This window comes from Typha angustifolia, chromosome 8, assembly GCF_048772165.1.
Source record: "Typha angustifolia cultivar Huaian chromosome 8, ASM4877216v1, whole genome shotgun sequence".
In the NCBI taxonomy this organism is placed as follows: domain Eukaryota; kingdom Viridiplantae; phylum Streptophyta; class Magnoliopsida; order Poales; family Typhaceae; genus Typha; species Typha angustifolia.
In genome coordinates this window covers 3,950,738-3,969,963 of record NC_133246.1, presented here as the reverse complement: position 1 = coordinate 3,969,963, position 19,226 = coordinate 3,950,738, and the positions used below count along the sequence as shown (strand labels likewise).

The 19,226-nt window shown below is 39.7% G+C and overlaps 4 protein-coding genes across 4 annotated transcripts; 1 reads left to right on the top strand and 3 right to left on the bottom strand.

The window, feature by feature from the left end:
* The first annotated feature begins 2,115 nt into the window (after positions 1 to 2,115).
* Positions 2,116 to 4,654, top strand: LOC140765548 (subtilisin-like protease). The gene has a single exon (XM_073104690.1). It carries the CDS (start codon positions 2,247 to 2,249, stop codon positions 4,491 to 4,493), a length of 2,247 nt encoding a protein of 748 aa, XP_072960791.1. The 5' UTR covers positions 2,116 to 2,246; the 3' UTR covers positions 4,494 to 4,654.
* Positions 4,655 to 5,411: 757 nt separating this feature from the next.
* On the bottom strand, positions 5,412 to 9,845 carry LOC140764486 (uncharacterized). Its single transcript, XM_073103071.1, has 5 exons — positions 9,269 to 9,845; positions 7,566 to 7,618; positions 6,774 to 7,309; positions 6,069 to 6,094; positions 5,412 to 5,983 (listed from the first exon to the last, which is right to left on the bottom strand). The coding sequence occupies exons 1-5, from the start codon at positions 9,756 to 9,758 to the stop codon at positions 5,412 to 5,414; spliced, it is 1,677 nt and encodes a 558-aa protein (XP_072959172.1). The 5' UTR covers positions 9,759 to 9,845.
* Positions 9,846 to 10,791: 946 nt separating this feature from the next.
* LOC140766164 (uncharacterized) lies at positions 10,792 to 16,202 on the bottom strand. The gene is made up of 5 exons (XM_073105623.1): positions 15,764 to 16,202; positions 15,218 to 15,348; positions 12,310 to 12,435; positions 11,890 to 12,017; positions 10,792 to 11,394 (listed from the first exon to the last, which is right to left on the bottom strand). The coding sequence occupies exons 1-5, from the start codon at positions 15,993 to 15,995 to the stop codon at positions 11,079 to 11,081; spliced, it is 933 nt and encodes a 310-aa protein (XP_072961724.1). The 5' UTR covers positions 15,996 to 16,202; the 3' UTR covers positions 10,792 to 11,078.
* A 347-nt stretch (positions 16,203 to 16,549) lies between these two features.
* Positions 16,550 to 19,107, bottom strand: LOC140765944 (probable polyamine transporter At1g31830). Its single transcript, XM_073105284.1, has 2 exons — positions 18,829 to 19,107; positions 16,550 to 18,196 (listed from the first exon to the last, which is right to left on the bottom strand). Exons 1-2 carry the CDS (start codon positions 19,003 to 19,005, stop codon positions 16,742 to 16,744), a joined length of 1,632 nt encoding a protein of 543 aa, XP_072961385.1. The 5' UTR covers positions 19,006 to 19,107; the 3' UTR covers positions 16,550 to 16,741.
* Between the last annotated feature and the right edge of the window lie 119 nt (positions 19,108 to 19,226).

Sequence of the window (19,226 nt, the reverse complement as noted above, 5' to 3'; positions counted from 1 at the left end):
TTTTTTTTAAAATTTGGATACTTCCAAGAGAAGAGCTGACCCTGTTTATTATATCATTCAAGAATTATATTATATGTAGTTTAAGGGCATACACCGCATTCCACTTGTAATAGGTGACACATGGAATTTTAGTTAAGTTTATAAGCATATTTGCCAATTTATTGTTTATTATAAATAGAATGATATTATGAAAGGAATCGTATCTTCTTTGTCGTGCAAGCTAGCGATTTGAAAAATTAGAAGGTAGCGAAAGCAATTTCTAAATGTCCACAAATAAGAGCAAATATAATAGCAATAGATTTTGGTAAATAAAATATTAGCAAGGTTAATATCAATACCTCAAGATAATAGATGTAAAGAACTTTTAATTACTCAAGATAATCACAAGTAAAAATATCAAATCTACACAAATCATAAATAAGAGAAAATGAGAGACGATATTTATGTGATCCACAAGCGATGCAAATCTTCAACTACTAGCATTGATACAAAATACAATCTTTTCAAACCTCTATTCTATTAAACATGCAAATACAAAAGTTTCCAAGCCTTTAATTTCTCCAAAATATAATAGAGAAGTGCTATTTCAAAAGTCCTTTTTCTATTGTTGCAAGAGTCTCTTTTTTCAATCTTCTCTCTTAATCCTAAAATCCTTGATGAGGTATTTATAGGTGTGACCTATAAAAAGAAACTTCGTAGGGTATTTGGACGACTAACTCGAGTGCATTTAAACACCCTTTTATAATTTGCTGTAAATGCGAATGTTTCTCCCTCTTCGAACGCCGTGTAGAATTAAGCCAAAAATAACACTCCCTCTATTATCTTCAAACATTACCATTGTTTGGCATTCAATTGTCAAATTTTTAAAACTAGCTACAGCTTCTGATGATCTCATAGGAGGATTAGGGAAGAAGCATGAGTCTAGAAAAAGGACACACTCTTGACCACTCTGTTGAATAAGCTTCTACAGGATAATCAATGACAAGAAATAGATTCACAGATCAAGAGCTGGAGATATAATCGGTATCCTGGTTTGCTTTCTAAGAACAACTGATTAGTCCATACCAGCCCTACTTATCTATATGCTAACATCGTATCTATTGGCCCTACTTAGAAAATCTAGAGAATATTTCAACTGTTCTGCTTGAAAATTTTCCCTTTTTATATATCCATATGGTGGTATGGGAATTTATTGCACAAGTTTACTAGTCCAACATATATGTTGCAGGATATGTATGTATCAACTGTAACTATAAATCTGTAATATAAAATTTTAATTCCTTCAATGTTAGCTGCGGAGTCAGATTTATTCTAGAAATATATGCACAACAGTTAGTTTAAATTTTTTTTGGTTGTTGTTATGATCAAGGTTTTAAAAAGCTGTAGACTTGGGACGGGTGGACAAAAAATAATGCCGTTGGTGCTCATAATTCAAGATGGTTTAATATAAACAAATAAAATGAAAAAAAATTGTTAGAGAAGAATTAAAATTAATACATATGTTCTAATTAATATATTAATGCATTCTTGCTAAAAGCTTCAGTAAGCTATAAAAATCCACTAATCCATCAACATGTACGAATAATTTAAAATTTCTAAATCAATCTACATGATAAATTATGATTCGATAATGTTAAAAGGAGCTTTCGGATTTGAGCAGAATCTAGTTATAGGTGTTAAGCCGAAAGTTTTTAACAAACAATGGTTATGATTTTGTCAGTGCCTGTAACTACCTTCATGTTATCTATTGGTACTACTTCCATTTACACCTCTAGATGGTGGTAGACCCGTTACTTCAGAGGAAGGTGAAGAGGATGCATCTCAGACACCAAAATCGTATTTAATGATTATAATTTTTTTAATGCATTTTTTTGAGAGAAGAATGGCTCAGTGCAATTTGACCAGGTTATGTTAGAACAACAAGTTTTTTTTTTTTTTTTGTTCTGATTTGAAAACTTCCAAAAGAGGAGTTGACCTTGAACTTGTTTATTATATTATTTTAGAGTTATATATTATATGTATTTAAGGTCATGCACCGCACTCCACATGTTATAGGGGACAGATATGACATTTTGGATAATTCTTCTTGAGTTTCTAAGCTGTCTCGACAATTTAGTGTTTGTTATAAATAGAATGGTATGATGAAAGGAATCGTATCCTCCTTCCATTACCTCCGATCATTACCATTGTTTGACATTCGATCGTTGAATTTCCAAAGGTAGCTGCAGTTCCTGCTGATCTCAGGCATGGCTATTCCCTCCATTCTGACTGTTTTCTTCCTTGTTATTCTTATTCCTGCAACCATAGCACAAGATAAAAACTCCACCACCCTCGAGACATACATAGTTCATGTGCACCAAACTCCAGGTACTGCTTCCATCTCCTCCGCCGAAGAAAGGACGAGATGGTACGAGTCTTTCTTGCCAGTCAGCATCGCGGGCCTCCGCGAGAGTCGGCTTATCTATTCTTACAGCGGAATCATCAGCGGCTTCGCCGTCAAGTTAACCACGGCGGAGCTCGCGGAGATGAGCAACAAAGAAGGCTTCACCTATGCCTACCCGAACACCATCTTGACTCTTGCAACCACTCATTCCCCGAGTTTTCTTGGCCTCCAGAATGGTGTTGCTGGATTCTGGGAGGACTCCGAGTATGGCAAAGGTGTGATCATCGGAGTACTCGACTCTGGAATTGCTCCAGATCACCTATCTTTCGATGACGCAGGAATGCCTCCTCCTCCAGCTAGATGGAAAGGCTCGTGTGAGTTCAATGAGACTATATGCAACAACAAGCTCATTGGTGCTAGAAGTTTTGTTGATGGATCGGCTACCATGGTTCAAAGTGCAAAATTGAGTCAATCGGACCTATTTGGCCCATATGACAGTGATGGCCATGGCACGCACACGGCCAGCACGGCGGCCGGAGCGTTTGTCGAAAGCACCAACTTCAACGGCCTAGCCAATGGAACGGCTGTCGGAGTCGCACCTTACGCCCACTTGGCCATATACAAGGTATGCGGCGAGAAGGGCTGCACTGTCGCCGATATCTTAGCTGGCATGGACGCCGCTGTCAACGACGGCGTCGACGTGTTATCGCTGTCGCTAGGTGGATCATCACAGCCTTTCTACCGCGATGGCTTGGCTATCGGGGCCATGGGAGCGATCCAAGAGGGCGCCTTTGTAAGCTGCGCAGCCGGCAACAGCGGGCCGGAGTTCGGCACGCTGTCCAACGAGGCTCCATGGATCCTCACCGTCGGCGCGAGCACGATGGATCGGCTAATCCGGACGACGGTAAAGTTAGGCAGCGACGAAACATTCTTCGGAGAATCTGCGTATCAGCCGAGCACTGGCGGACCTGCCTCTCTGCCCCTGGTCTATCCTGGCGGTTCTGCCGGTGTTTGTTCCGACGGCTCGTTGGACAACTTCGACGTCAAAGATAAAATCGTCTTATGCGACGCCGGCAGTGTGTCGCGGGTCACCAAGGGGATGGTCGTGAAAGCCGCAGGTGGTGCCGGCATTATAATCGCGAACCAGAAGTCGAGCGGCGCGACCACCTCGGTCGACGTCCACGTCCTCCCGGCGTCGCATGTTAGCTACGAAGATGGGAAAAAGATCAAAGCGTACATCCGGTCGGCGTCAGCACCGACGGCATCGATCCTCTTCGACGGCACGCTCATCGGGACCACTCCGGCCCCGGTCCTCGCCGCCTTCTCATCAAGAGGGCCTAGCCTGGCAGATGAGAACATCTTGAAGCCGGACATAATCGGCCCAGGAGTGAATGTCTTAGCTGCATGGCCTTCCATAGTTGGAAACAAGAATTTCAACATGATATCAGGTACTTCTATGTCCACCCCGCACCTGAGTGGTATTGCAGCATTGATCAAGAAGACACACCCAACCTGGTCCCCAGCCGCAATCAAGTCGGCGATGATGACCACCGCCTACCTGATCGGGAACGACGGTAATCCGATCGCCGATGAAACGTTACAGCCCGCCAACTTCTTCGGCGTCGGAGCTGGACATGTCAATCCTTCAAAGGCCAACAATCCAGGGCTAGTCTATGACATCAAGCCTGATGACTACCTTGCTTACCTATGTGGGTTGCAGTACACCGATACGCAGGTGACCGTCGTCGCTCGCCGCTCTGTGAGTTGTTCCGATCTCGGAGTTATTCTACCCCAGGATCTAAATTATCCATCGTTCATGGTGCTCCTAAATGCTGACAACAACTATTCTCTGGAGGTTAAACGGACTGTAACAAATGTTGGGCCACCTGATTCTACTTACACCGTAGAGATAACAGTTCCTCGTGATGTGGAGGTGGATGTGAAACCCAAGCAGCTCTTGTTTTCGGAAGCCACCCAGGACGTGGAGTACTCAGTTCGCTTCACAGGCAGCAGAAGTAGCACTGGATTTTATGCACAGGGTTATCTCGTTTGGACATTAAAAGGTGGCGAGATAACAGTTTCAAGTCCCTTGATGGTGAAGATTGAATAATACTATGATCAATATTAATGTGCCGAGTTGAATATAATTTGTTGGTTTCTTCGATGGATGTACAAATAAAGGCAGGAAACTCTTCGTACGTACGTGGAAGAGCTTCAACTGTCAACACTAGTCTTTTGTGTGTGCTATTTAAATTCCCTTCTCCTTCATTGCCATAATTAATCTGTTGGATTTTTTTTATATAAATATATTTTTATTAATTAATTTAAATACAGATTTAAAAAATTGAGTTTAAAACATTGCTAATTAAGTATATTGTTGTTTTGTGATGAGGTCGTGCAACTTAATCTAGGCCTCATAAGATTCAATGGAAGTCTACAATGAGTGAACAAATTGGTTAATTATAAATAATCTAGATCCCCATTAGATTATTTTAACTTATCTATCAATTGAAAGCTTCTTGGGAAACACATTTTGAACGACATTCTCTCTTCACTTCAGGCTTTTGCTATTTGTTTTGTTACCCACTGCTAGAGAGATTAACCAGTGTGCCGGCTGATTAGCCAATCTGAATAAAGATCGATCTTATTCTTTTGACTGAGACTATTTGATTTCTTCTACTCATCTAGATCTTTGTATAGGGACAAGATATGTATCAGTTTGGATATTTGACATAATTTTGTGCCCCTTTTATTGTACTATAATATGTTTTCTTCTTATATATAAACAACAGCTTATTCTAAAAGGAGATGAAGAGGAAGTTCTAACTTTTCATTAACAATTCAAGATGCGCAACAAATGTATGATTCTAACCTTCTTGGTGTTTTAGGTAATAAATTGCATTATATATATAAAAGATGATAATAAAAGACCATTTATTCGAGCTTAAAACTGTTGGGATTTAATTTTAGTACAGAGTCCAAAATTATTCCCTTGGAAGAAAGAAAAGAAAAATAAGTTGAACTACTCTTATTGATTTCCTGAAGCGCAGTTATTTGTAATACACAAAGATTCGAAGAATTTCTTTGGATGCTTCCAACAATCCAGACCCGACCACTTGACGACGGCCCAAAGGAAGAACAAGACGCCGATCCAAATCCCGAAGTCCATCACGAGAAAAGTCCCCGCCTGCGACGTGATGAAGCTGAGCACTAGACTCGAGTAGGAGACGATGAACAACGACTTGATCCGGCGCGAGTTCGCCGGGACGCCAGTGAGCAGGCACAACGTCAGCAGCATCGAGCTGCCGAATCCGATCCAACTGGAGGACATGAAGAGCCAGTACCTCTTCTTATGCTTGTCTCGCATCACGGGGTCCCCTGCCTGGTATCCATTTTGGCTGTCGTCCGCTTGCCAGAACCCTCCTGGGATGTTGGTGCCCAGTTGGTAGAGTAGAGTTGTGATTAGAGTCGCAACTACGAGGAGTGTGTTCTTGTCGTTGCCCTCCCACCCGGTGTAACGGCTCCTCTTCGCCGGAGAATCACCGTCGATTTTGATGCTGATCTCCCCGCAGCATTGCTTGGCGCATTCAGACATTTCTTTTTAAGAGCGACGCAAGTATGTTATTTGATAACTTAAGCTTTTAACAAAATTAATATCGAATTAAGAAGAAAATTTGAGGCTTACCATTCCTCTTCTTATTCTTCGAATGACTGTGGAGATGGTGTGGCCTTATATAAGTTCGTAGAAAGTCTTTCAGGAGAGCATAAAACTTTACTTCAGAGAAGATAATAGAACAATACTTTTTTTGTTGGTCCATAACTTGAGCTAGCTTGAGTTCTTCTAATAAAAGGAGGAAGAAAAAAAAGAAAGTTAAAAGCTTGTGATCGGTGCATATGGATATGATTGGGCCATGATTTGTTGTTGAATTGATAAATTAGAAGTTATGTTTAGCAATAGAAGGAATCTCTATTTGTGTTGAAGGCAAGCAAAGGTAATGATAGATTCGTGGCTTACATTAGACCAAACAAGAACCATCAGGTTTACGAGTTCTGGACAGCGAATGCTCTAATCTCAATTCTTTCTAATTCAAAAGATTCATAATGGCTCGAGTTGGTTTCATAACAACGGAACTTATACACCCAGAAAATGAAATTTCGTAAGAGTTGGACCATTCCAATTCATAGGGGAAGATTTGGAATCTTTTCCTTCTCTTTTTTTCTTAAAGAAAATTGTACGAAAACAGAATGCTCTCTATAGACCATAGTAGCGAATCAAGAATGATTCATTCGTTACAAAGACATCGATCGGAATCTAATCAGTAACGACTTTTTTTAGGAAAAAACACACACAAATCTAGAAGAAAACAGAGCACGATGTCCTAAATCTAACTATTTCTGACAAGTAATACAACACAAGGGAGTCTTATGGCAGTGTTTGGAACCAATGTAGAGGAAGACGAGAACGCCGACCCAGATCCCGATGTCCATCAGCAACGAAGTCCGAGGCTGCGACGTGACGAACGTCAGCACGAGGCTCGAGTAGGAGACGACGAACGACAGCCGGACCCGGCGCGATTCGACCGGAACTTTGGCAAGCAAGCACAACGTCATCAGCATGGAGCTGCCGAAGCCCGTCCAGCTCGCTGCCATGAAGAGCCAATACCTCTTCCTGTCCCTGTCTCGCATTATCGGGTCCCCTGCGATATGCCCCGCGTGGTTGTCTTGCCAGAATCCGCCGGGGATGTTGGTGCCCAGTTGGTACGACAGCGCCGTGATCAGAGTCGCGACGACGAGAAGGACGTCGTGATTGTTGTCACTCCAACCGCCGTTGGCATTTGCTTGCAGAGCTTCCGGTGATGCCTGTTCCTCCTTCTCCATGTCGTGCTTCTCCGAGTTTGACATTTGGCGCAAAAATTTATGCTGCAATTAAGAGATCGATCGATATTGAATTAAGAAGAATGATCTTTGAGCTGTGATAGTCCGTCCTAATTGAAGGCCGAGAAGAAGTACATATAGATAGAAGTTACTCAGTTAGGGTCCAGCCGTCAAGGTTGAAATTAAGATCCACTATGAAGCTTCATGGTAGCACCATCTCTCCCACTTGGAAAACGATAGCCTCGGAAGATTCCAAAACCTTTTCCTTAGAAAACAGAAAGATTCGGATTATATAATGTTATCATACTTTTGATCCTGTTTCTAAGCAGTTTGAAGTCTTCGTCAACGGCGTAAAGAGAACTAGATATGGATTAGTTTGACCAATTAATCATCGTCTTCTGGTAAGTTACAGATCACACAACCAAGAGAGTGGGCTGGTAATGGTATGATAAGAAATATTTTGGCTGTTGATTTTTCCTTCAAGAATTGGGTTTAATTATGCAACTTAGTGTTTAATTCTGGATTCCCCCAAGTACATGACCTCCTTATGCATTTACCATCAAAGTTGTATAAATGGTATACACTTTGGATCTGTGATCATATCAGCACTAAAGCACCAGTAGTATTTATTATTATCTTTTTAACTTTCTCTGACATACTTGTCGGCCGACCACTTAGATCAATCATAGATAAGTAACCTTATCAGGTAACCCTAGTAATATTCTTTGTTTATAAGTCTAAAGTCTTTGCGAACAGTTTAAGGCTTGACAAGGATTGGTTTATGAATAACTTGTTTAGTAATTTGTCATAGTGTTTAACTATGGATTTCCCAAGTAAAATATCAAAGATTTCTAAATGGTAATTTTTAGGGAAACTTACATTTTCACCGTCTTAAAAGTTTAAAAATAAAAAAAAAAAATTAGTGGAAGGAGAAGGTAATTCTGACAGAAAGTAACATCAGAAAAGTTGTGCATCATGGTTTAGATTAAAATCGGATAAATTTGTAATTTTTTTATTAAGTTTGGATTAAAAAATTAATAATTTTATATTAAAGTATAATAAATGAAAGATTTTAAACATGACCACATGAGGATAATTTAATATTCACCTTTTATATTACTTTTTAAGGACAAATTATTATATACCCAAAATTCTATCTTTTGACAACTCTTCAAACTTGTGACCAGTTATTTAAATTCAAATGATTCTTCCTATAGATTAAGAAAAATTAAAAAGTCAAATTATAAATACCTCATAGACAAAGACAAGGTGTCAATTATACAACTATTAATATAGGCTTGTCGATAATTTCATGTATTTGACATGAATTTTTTTTATTAATTTTAAACTAAGTTTTAAGTGGGGTCCACACATTATTAATGATGGTTTAATGGTAAAATTAATTTAGTTCAAAGAGTACTTTATTGTCTTATATTCATTTAGTTAAATTTATGAAGGGAAGTGAATGAAAATTGGCTCTAAAGTGAGTATAATGGCAATGAAAAAAATAAAAAAAATTGAGTTTAGTACCATATTGGATATCTGAGAAATATTAGTATGGTATATAAGTAATAAACTTTTTATAGGCTTTGGGCTCCAAAAATGGTGTATCCATTCGGTGACCTTCTGCATCTTTTCATGAAGCCCGTTTAATTCAATATCCTGGGAGACCGACATCCACTGTTTCAAAAACAATTGGTAAATAAATTTATTTAATTTATTTATTTTGATTGGATTTTTTGTAACTCTATAGAATCAGATTGTTATTGCCAACAAAACTGTAATCTAAAAATTCCTCCAATTTAAAGTATGTTCAAGATTCCTTCAAAAAGCTCTCATGATGTCCTTTAGTGACTAAACCCCGTCCAATTAATTAACAGAGGGAAATCAGCAATAATTAGATCATTTATTCGTTACAAATTTATTCCAATAAAGCAAGGAAGCGAGAACAAAGTAAGAAGAAGAGGAGGAGCTCATGGGTTTAAACTTTAAACCAACTAAATTAAGCACACGAAGTACAACATAAGTTATCTCTATGGCAAAGTTTGGTACCAAGATATAGGATGACGAGGACACCGACCCAGATCCCGATGTCCATCAACAGCGAAGTCCGAGGCTGCGACGTGATAAACGTCAGCACGAGGCTGGAGTAGGCGACCACAAAAGGCCACCGGATCCGCCGGGAAGCAACCGGAACTCGAGTAAGCAAGCACAGCGTCATCAACATAGAGCTGCCGAAGCCCGTCCAGCTCGCGGCCATGAAGAGCCAATACCTCCTCCGGTGCTTGTCTCGCATTATCGGGTCACCAGCGAGATGCCCGGCATTGTCGTCTTGCCAGTAACCACCAGGAATGTTAGTGCCCAGCTGGTACGACAGTGCGGTGATCAGAGTGGCGACGACGAGAAGCACGTCGTGTTTGTTTGCATTCCAACCTGAACGATGAACGGCGGCGTTTGCTTGGATATGTACCGATGATTGTTGAGGTGATGCATCTCCCATCTTGTTGTGATGACTGACGGCGGAATTGTCGCTGCAAAGATGATTACAAGATAGATAGATAGATAGATATTGGAAGATTGACTAAGAATGAAATTGAATGGAAGCTAAAGAAAAAGGGAATTGGAGGCTTATCTTACGTCGGATTTCTATGTCAATGCTTTTGGGGGAGTTGGGAGGCCTTATATGGTGTGTGATTGAAGCTCTAAAGTCTTCGTATCTAAAATTTTGACCTGGTCTTGGTAGTGGGAAGTCATAGCCTGTAAACATGAGAGTGGGCAAGCATGACAAGAAATATTAGCTGTCCATCATTTTTAAGATTTGGGTTTCATATTCTGATGGTTAAATACATATCAAAATGCAATAAGATGATCAGTTTACATATGTTACTTGACCAACAGGTTAAGTAGTCTCAAAACCTATGTGATGCCTCAAAGAATTGCATATCTTCTAAATAGATAGGAAGTTGGCTTATAAATGTAGAGTTTGTTTTGATTTATGTAGCATCTAAGTATTTTTGATTTATTTTCTAAAACATCATTCAAACTTGGTTGATAGATGCATAGAGATAAATTAGAGGTAAGTATTGAAGTTAATTTAAACTTTAGTTGGTATGAGCTAATAGACTATAAGCTGAACAACATCAATACTCCTTACTTTTACATTTCCCTACCCCTCTGATGAAGATAAGTTGCAAGAGGTTTTACACTCTCGCCATCTTTTGCCACTGTTGCACTACCATTCTCACGGTACCAAAACGAATTTTCACAAATACCCATCTTGAGGAATTACTAATTTGTCCTTTAGACAATTAGTAAAACTAAGCAATATGCAATATTTATTAGACAATTGTGAGGGCCGTTAAGAAACTACCTGCTAACAGTCTGTGACCAGTTATTTAAAAGCAAAGAAACCAACTTGGCACTATAGTACTATACACATAAGTAGACATGAATAAAAACAGTTTGGTAGAAGAGAAAGGATATTAAAAAAATGAAAATTGAGAGATCAAAAGAGGAATTGACTTTCAACTGTGTAGCAGTCCAGAAAGAAGATAATGGAAGCACTGAATTGATATTGATATTTACATGTGAACCGAAACTTTTGCAAATCCAGTTCATAATACATTTGAGGGGACAAAAAAAATCTGCTTTAGGACATTTATTTGTACCTGTGATTTACCATTTTCAGCATGATTGGTCCAAATTTGGCAATCACATCAGCAATGCAGCTCATTTCACCAAAACTTGATTTCCTAAATCACAACTGGCATTGCAAATATACACTAATATTACATGGGAAATTGCATGAGTAATAAGCTTATTATATGATCCTCTCTCTCAGTCTTGAGTCCAAGAAGAGCTGCTTTAAGCCAATCATCTTTCCATACTGCAAAGTTAGCCAGCCTACGGCAGAGAAATAAGCAATGAGAAGACAAGCTCGTCTGAACTGTATCAAGAAGATTGTGTTCTGGTACTTCTTTGCATCCCACACTCGGGCAGCAGCACGGAATAAGCCCTGAAGGCTTTTGATTAAGATGACGAAGCACATGGCAGCCAACATACCTGACACAATCCCTGCCACCATATACACCACACGTCTACAACTTACTCTTTCAAATGGATTGGATCTTCTGAACCTGTTGAAACATAATTAAACATTGTTCGGGAGAATGAGTGACATGATAACTTAAGAGTGGTATGACAGTGAAAGATAGAAGCAAGACTGATCAGCACGAATGAAATATGCACCAGTAAGAGAAATGTGGTTTATCTAACAAATAGGTAATTTTCCAGCTCTGCAGCTTCTCAAATTTAATCACTTTAGATGAAATAGGAGCTCAGGCCCATCATACAGATTCAAATTGTGATTCGTATCATCAAAATTATTGGTTACCCATAAGTGGACAATTTGCCTGGTCAATAAACTATTATTCAAAGAGAATAAACAAACTTATATAGATGATAGATTAGAATCTTTGATTCTATCAATTCTGGCTGTGATGCTTCCTGCCGTGTATCACATGCCAAAATATGATTAGACTTATATATGGCTTCCTGCCAACAGGTACTGTTAAATGATCAGACTTACTGTGATTAGATTTGAACGGACAAATGAAGGCTGAGATACTCACAGAATAAAAATTCTTTTGATCATCTCTGCTGCAGAAGGCTCTTTCGCTTGGCAATTGAAAAGGTCATCTGAATAAATGTCAGCATTGCGACTTCCTAATGTATATCTGCATTTGTAGGTTTCATTGACCTAAGCAGATAAGAATATCAAAACAAAAAGCTTAAATCAGAGGGCACAAAAGATATTAGACCATTGAAAAAGAAAACAAATTGAACAGATTGATAAAATTTTAAGGCATGCAGAGAACACCAAATTCCATATATTTCAATTTAAGAGACTGGATCCTAGGATTTTAAAGGAAGAGTAGGCTGTAGTATACCAGTGAATCTTTTGTACATTAAGTTACAAGGTCAGTAGCTGAGAAGTAGCATAAACCATTAAGGGGATATATTTTAAGTAGCATTTCATGAAGAAATTGTACCTTGAACTTCAATCTTGTTGTCCATGCAGTGCCAAAATCAGGTCTGCAATCATGAGGTAAGGCCTCTTTTGGAGCCTCTGCAACTGCACGAAACATTTGACCAGAAAAATACTCTTTGTATTCCACCTGCAAAATATATATTGGATGAAATATAAGTGACATGCTAAAGCTAGGCGGACGAGGTCCTGCAAAATATATATAGGATGAAATACAAATGACATGGACGAAGTCCTGCAAAACATATATTGGATGAAATATAAGAGACATGCTATAATAGTTAGGGGGGCAAGGTCCCAACAACCCTACCAACCATAAAAAATAGTTGATGACTTGATTCAAGCAACATATGATGACAAATACAGAACCAAAATCATAGTTATAACTGATGAATCCATGTTTACAACCTAGCCACCCTACCAACCATCAAAACCAACCATCAAAAGTAGTTGATGACTTGATTCAAGCAACATATGAGGACAAATACAGAACCAAAATCATAGTTATAAGTTATAACTGATAAATCCATGTTTACAACAAATAATCCCTTACTGAACCCTCTCTGTCATTTGCGCAAACTACATCGTCTACAAACTCCATTTTCCCAACTCCATGCAGTCCATGGAAATGCTAAAAATTTGGTCGGTCCTAGCCCATCACAAATCTGAATCACATTCTCCGCTTGCGGCGACTATTTCCCCCTTTCAAGTTGATTACTTCAAAGCACCCAAAACTTTTGTCATTGCATAAGCTTTTTGATATGCTGATCAGACAAGCCGCACTTGGCATACCCATTTCTCATGTTACACTTGATTTTTAGTAAACAAACATTTTTTTTCAACACAAACTTTAACTCATCCAAAATTTTTGTCTTTGCACAAAACTTCTTCACATAAGTCAGTAACTCAATGAATATATCAGATAAGCACTTCATGGAACTTCAACCGACTAATCTATTGATTGCCAAACTTCATGCTCTCAAGAATATTTCTAGACTCCAGATTACTACCAATTTTGCCTTTAGTTCTTTAAACATGAGCATTTTGATCCCATTTAGATTGAAAAAGATAAAAATAAAATGATCAAGAATATTATATCCTCCACAATTGGCAATAAAAGATAAAATTACAGACTCAGATTTAACCTAAAACGCATCAGACTTCTTTCTTTGAAATTTATCTAAGCTTCTACTTGGACAATATTAGCAAGATATGCGTAATATGTTTGAGCTTCTTAAAACTTACCACACTGGTCATTGCTCATACTAGACTTTGACTTAGTTAATACTTAACAAGCTTGCACTGCTACAGTGAGTTGCAAGAGACCTCAGCATCAAAGAGATGTAGTACACCAGCGTGGTAGTCTCAATGTGATATGGCAACAAAAAAAAAACGAAAAAGAGAAGATACCAGTACCTGAATTGAATGGGAAAATAAATGGGAAGAATTTTAGGAACAAATGGCACACCTCTGCAATTGTTATCTACAAAATCTTAGTCTCAATTATAGTCCCTCAATCACAAAAGGACAATATGTCAAACATATGCAGTAGGGTCCAAAATTATATTCATGAAAATATACATACCAAAGAGATTCAGATATTTTTCACTTGGTTGTCTTTCCATGAAAATGCATTTATCCAAACTTTTAGGTGGCATTTGCTTGCCGGTTAAGGGAAAATCTAGTTTAATTATTCTCTTTTCTTATTAAAATTGTACCTCTCATATGAATTAGAAAAATAGGGTGTTTGATCGTCAACTAGAATAGTGGTTATAATAATTATCTTTTATGTGACATAAAAGATTTGAGCTAAAAGTAGAAATAGGAAGTGCGGATTGCAAATTGCACATCTTTTGTGAATTGAGTCAAATCTCCTTGTTAGTGGGAATTACTTTTTTTTGACATATAAATTCAAATTAACTTGTTACTTATTCTAGCTTAAGTAGTGGAAATTAACATGTGATACTTCTAGGTATACAATACATACTTAACATGAAAATTACTATGGGAAGAAAAGCTAGTTTAGCCAATCACTCTCTGAAACCAAAATTTTTTGCTCAATATAATCATATTTCCCGCTCAAAAGTAATTCCCACTAGGTAGCAATGCATACTTGATAAAATGCTTATTTGACATGAAAATTACTTTGGGGTGAAAAGTTGCAGCTCAAATTTTCGACTCAATTTTAATCATAATTTTCGAATGAAATAGGTGGGTGATAGGAGAAAGAAGAAAGAATCTTTGACTTGACATATAAAATAACTTTAGTCAAATCAAGAGTAAAAATTTATAGTTGGGCTTATGTGTGGAATAAAGTTCAAACTAGTATGAATAATGTTTTTAATTTAGAGTAGGGATTAATTTGATTTTTGGTTACTAATATATAGTAGTGTTCCTTAATCTAGAATAAGGAATTCACTAACCAGCATCCAAACAAGGCCTTGAAGGCAAACCATAATTCATCCATCAACTTCCCTGGTAAATACAGTTTCAAGTGGGGCAAAAATCTAGACTCTGAAGACCTCAGAAAATAGAGGCCCTATCAAACTCATGTTTGTACTGCCAAAATTCAAATTTGGCACTAATTAACATTAGTTTGTAGATTTTAAAGTTCTGTTTACATAATATTCAAGTGAACTGCACAAATAAAGCAAGAATATTGGCAAATCCTTAAGCCATTCAATTTATTCAGAGTATTATCGCTTTTGAACTTTCAGAGGTCATTTAACACAATCAAAGGATGATTCATTCCATAGAGCCATTTCAGTTTCTGGACTGAAATGTTTACACATGCAAATTTATTCAATAGCCTCATAAGCAGAAAACTAGAATTTTCTTTACTAATGTAACTTACTTAATAGTACATATTAAAAGTTCCATCTTGGCAAGAAATGTACAATATAGATATTCACCTGAAAGACTGAAGCCCAATAGTAGTCATCACGACATTGAAATCTTCTGCTCTCCAAAGGGTAGAATACATGCTTAGCTTTATAGTTCAATAGACCAAGTTCACAAACTTTGGATGACCTGAGATCTACACCTGCAAAATCACCAGCATTAAATCGAAATTCCAACGCAAAAGTACTAGGCAAAGTAAAAAAAAAAAAAAAGACAATGGAATTAAAAACTGCTTGTCAGCTAATTAACTCTTTGTCAGAGAAAAACAATGATATGGTGCTACATCAAAAAAGATAAATAATTGCAAAATTAATCCAAGGTTTAATTGCTTACACGGCCAAAAGAACACAAAGATAGCAACTTTGTTGCTAATTCAACCGCAAGGGGAGAGAAGGGAAGAGAGAAAATGAATAGCTAATTGAATAGCAAATCAGCAGCAGTTCACCACTGACATTACTTACATAAGCTTATTCAATCAACTAATTTCAACGATAACAAATAAGAAATAAAAGATTCGAGACATACAGAAATAAAAGAAACGAGGACCGATTACTCACTGCTAGAAACGATTCTACAAGTGGATGACACGGAGACGGCAGTGGAGGCCGAGAGATTGCCGATCGCCAAGGCTAGCAACCCGAACAAGAACGAGAACAAGAAGTAAGCAGCAGCGGAGAAGGCGACACTTAGGCAACAAGGGATCAGGACCCTGGAAGCTCTCCTCTCGCTCTTGCCCTCTCCTCCTCCACCTCCCCGTTCGCCTCCCTTCGAGGCGTCCGAGGGATCCATACGGCAGAGATCGATCCTACCGGCAATCCATGGAGGTAGAGGCGGATCTCCACTCCCACCTCCGATCGATGAACTCTAATTGTACGTACGATTCAAGATTTTGGAGAACGGAAAGGGGGAAAAGGAGAAGGGATTAGCTTAGACAAGAGAACAGGAAGGAGGATTTCTATTTTTTTTTTTCCTTTTTTTTTTTACTTTTTTTTGGAGGTATAAGTAACCGGCGGCATAACGAAGGAATAAATGCTATCTATCACCTGGACGCCTGGACAGACGGAGAAAGTCCCAGTCCCAAGGGTCAAAGGGCAAACGTCTGTTAGGTTAGAATTTTGCATTTAAAATCTTTTACTTTTCCAAACTGATATTTATACATTATATTATTTTTTATATTATAAACTAATTATAAGTTAGATAACGAAGCTGGTCATATACAATATATTAGATGAGACAATTGGTTAAATCCTTCAATCAACGAACCGTGATAAATTTAAATTATGGCTCATCTAATGAGCTACAAATAGTATCTTCAAAGGGATAATTAACAATAATAATAATAAATTATGGCTCAGAAAATAGATGGAGATGAAGGCAAACCCCTGCAATTGAATAAGTTTCATGATTAAGAAACAAACAGATAAGAACATTAAGATCTACCGCCATACGTTATGTTTGTGATCTCCCTAATAACACTGGACTTCTTCCATCCATCCAGGAAGAACCAAATAGAGCAGCACATTATTAAAATTGAACTAGCCCACCAAAGTCTCAGCAGCAGTGCCATTCTCAGTTGCTCCAATATCCGGAAGGTTGGATCTTATAGAAAACCTCAGCCACCTCTTCTTCTCCACATGCTTGAGGCAAGGGTGCAGAACTAGTCCAATGGCCATGGCTGCAAAGCTCACTACCATGACTTTAAGCGAAGACAGCGCGAGAACGACGACGATCAACGCCGTCGGAGGCATGAGCATCAGGAGCAATCCAATTGTGCCCAGAGGAACCTTATACGGCCGCGGCGCTCGCGGGTACTTGATCCTTAGTCTTATGAATGCTATAAACTCTAGCAGCATTCCGAAACAGTAGAGGAAATTCTCCGCCGCAACGATCTCTTGGAAGCTCATCCATGACAGGATCACCACCCCGCAAGCCGAGAACAAGATCCCGGCGAGCGGCGTCCCGTGCCGCGATCTCTTGCTGAAGAACTCCGGCAGCATCCCGTGCTCCGCCATGCCGAGGAGTTGGTATGAGTCGCTGCTCATCTCTGCGATGAACATTCCCATGTTGGACAGTGCGGATGCCGCCTGCACCCACACCATCAACCAGACGCCGCCGAGAATTTTTGCAATGTCGGAGAAATACCCATCAGTCCAGAGCTCCCTCTCAAGCGGAATAGCTCCCGTCCCCGCGAGGAGGGGGTACAAGTATCCCACCACGACCAAGATCACGGCGTAAAAGAGCGCCTTTGGAAGAGTCTTCGTTGGATTCTCTACTTCCCCTGCCAAAGTACTAATCGAATCCCAGTAGTTGAGATTCCAGAAGAGTGTATTCAAGTAGAGATTCCAATCAACGCTGCGTAGATCGACTGCAATCCACCTCGCCGGCCGGAGCCTTGGAATCGCGATGAGCCCCATGACGACGAAAGGCAGTATGGAGAAGACCCCGAGGCAAACGGCGAGCCATCCGACAATGGTCAACCCCCTGTAGTTCATGTAAGTCAAAGCCGCCGTCAAGCCCAATACTGCGAAAGTCCTAGGCGCGCCGGCTCCCAACGCCGGGACGCCGGACTTGAGGTAGTCCAAGAAGAGAACCGGGTACAGGGCGTTGTCAATCACGCCACTTAGCCATTTCATCCAACCTTGCTGGAATCCCCAGTAAGGGCCGAGAGCAGAGGAGACCCAGACCACGTAGCCGCCATCCTCGGGGAACATGGTGCCCATCTCGGCCGTGATTAGTGCTTCCGGAATGCTCCAGATGAGAGGGAAGACTACGAATCCGAGGATTGCGAGGAAAGGTCCGGCTGCTTGAACGCTGTCTTCTATGCCAAATGGGCCGCCGGAGACCTCGTAGAAGATGAGGAATATTAACGGTATGATCGAGACCTTGTTGAGGTTTTCCAATCTCGGCGACGCTTCAGGAAGGAGGCCATGGTGGTTTGAATCCCCTTGCTCGCCCATTGTAGTGGGAGATGCCTCGTTGTTGGATTCATTCTGCATGCAAAATTGCATCTTGGGCATGAGATTAGATCAAAGAATACAAGTGGGGGAGGGGGTGGGGGATTCTCATCATTAGATCTCAGGATATTCTTCCTCTCATCAAGCACTCAGAGGCTGGGAACGAAAGAGAAGGGCGTATCAGTCCTTTTGGTCGGGTGGAGCATAGAAATTTATTGCGTGACACGTTACACCGAAGGTTCCCTGCGATGGCTACACCTGGATTGCCAAATTGGAGGCATGGGAAAATATTGAGCTGCTCCAGCTTTGGCTTGATTTAGACTCCGAATCAAGCTCAAGTTATCGAACCACATCGTACACGGACGCATTAAATATTTTGTACTAATTATATAGGTCGAGTGTCTTACTACCTCTGTTTAAGCCCACGTCGCTTCTAGATTTTGCTATGATATGTTGCATTATTGTGTGTCAAGAGTATACATTATAATCCACTCAACAAATAGATGATACTTATAGACATGGGGAATTTACTCGTTTAACCCTCACTATTTGGAACACATGGAGCACTTTCCATTTCAATCCAGTTCCTTTCCCATCTTGTCTTGGAGACGAAATCCTAATTAAGGTCTCAATTAATACCATGAAGAGAGTAGTTGTTACCGGCTTACCTCTTGGCCTGTCTTTGAATCCGTCGTGCTCGCCTGACCACCGCGTGATGCAGCTTCGACGGCGGCCATGTTCGCGCCTCCGTCGCGCCCGGCTTCCTCGCGCGAGATACGAGGCGCTGAAGGCGATGATAGCCTTTCGGATAAATCGCTGCTTTCAGGGCAATCCTGGCCGTCCATTGTATTACCAGAGAACTATCTCGTGATAAAATGGATCGGATTACTCTACTCTCGTTATCCGAGGCGTTTTATGAAGGCAAGGAGGTAAAGTGACGCTTCCTTCCTTTCCGATAGATACTCTTCCGTTAATTCGGGTATATAAATCTGTAAGCAGTCCCAGTTCAGATAACTTAACCCAATATCCGTATTCGTACTGTACGGCTCATTATATGCGGATAGAT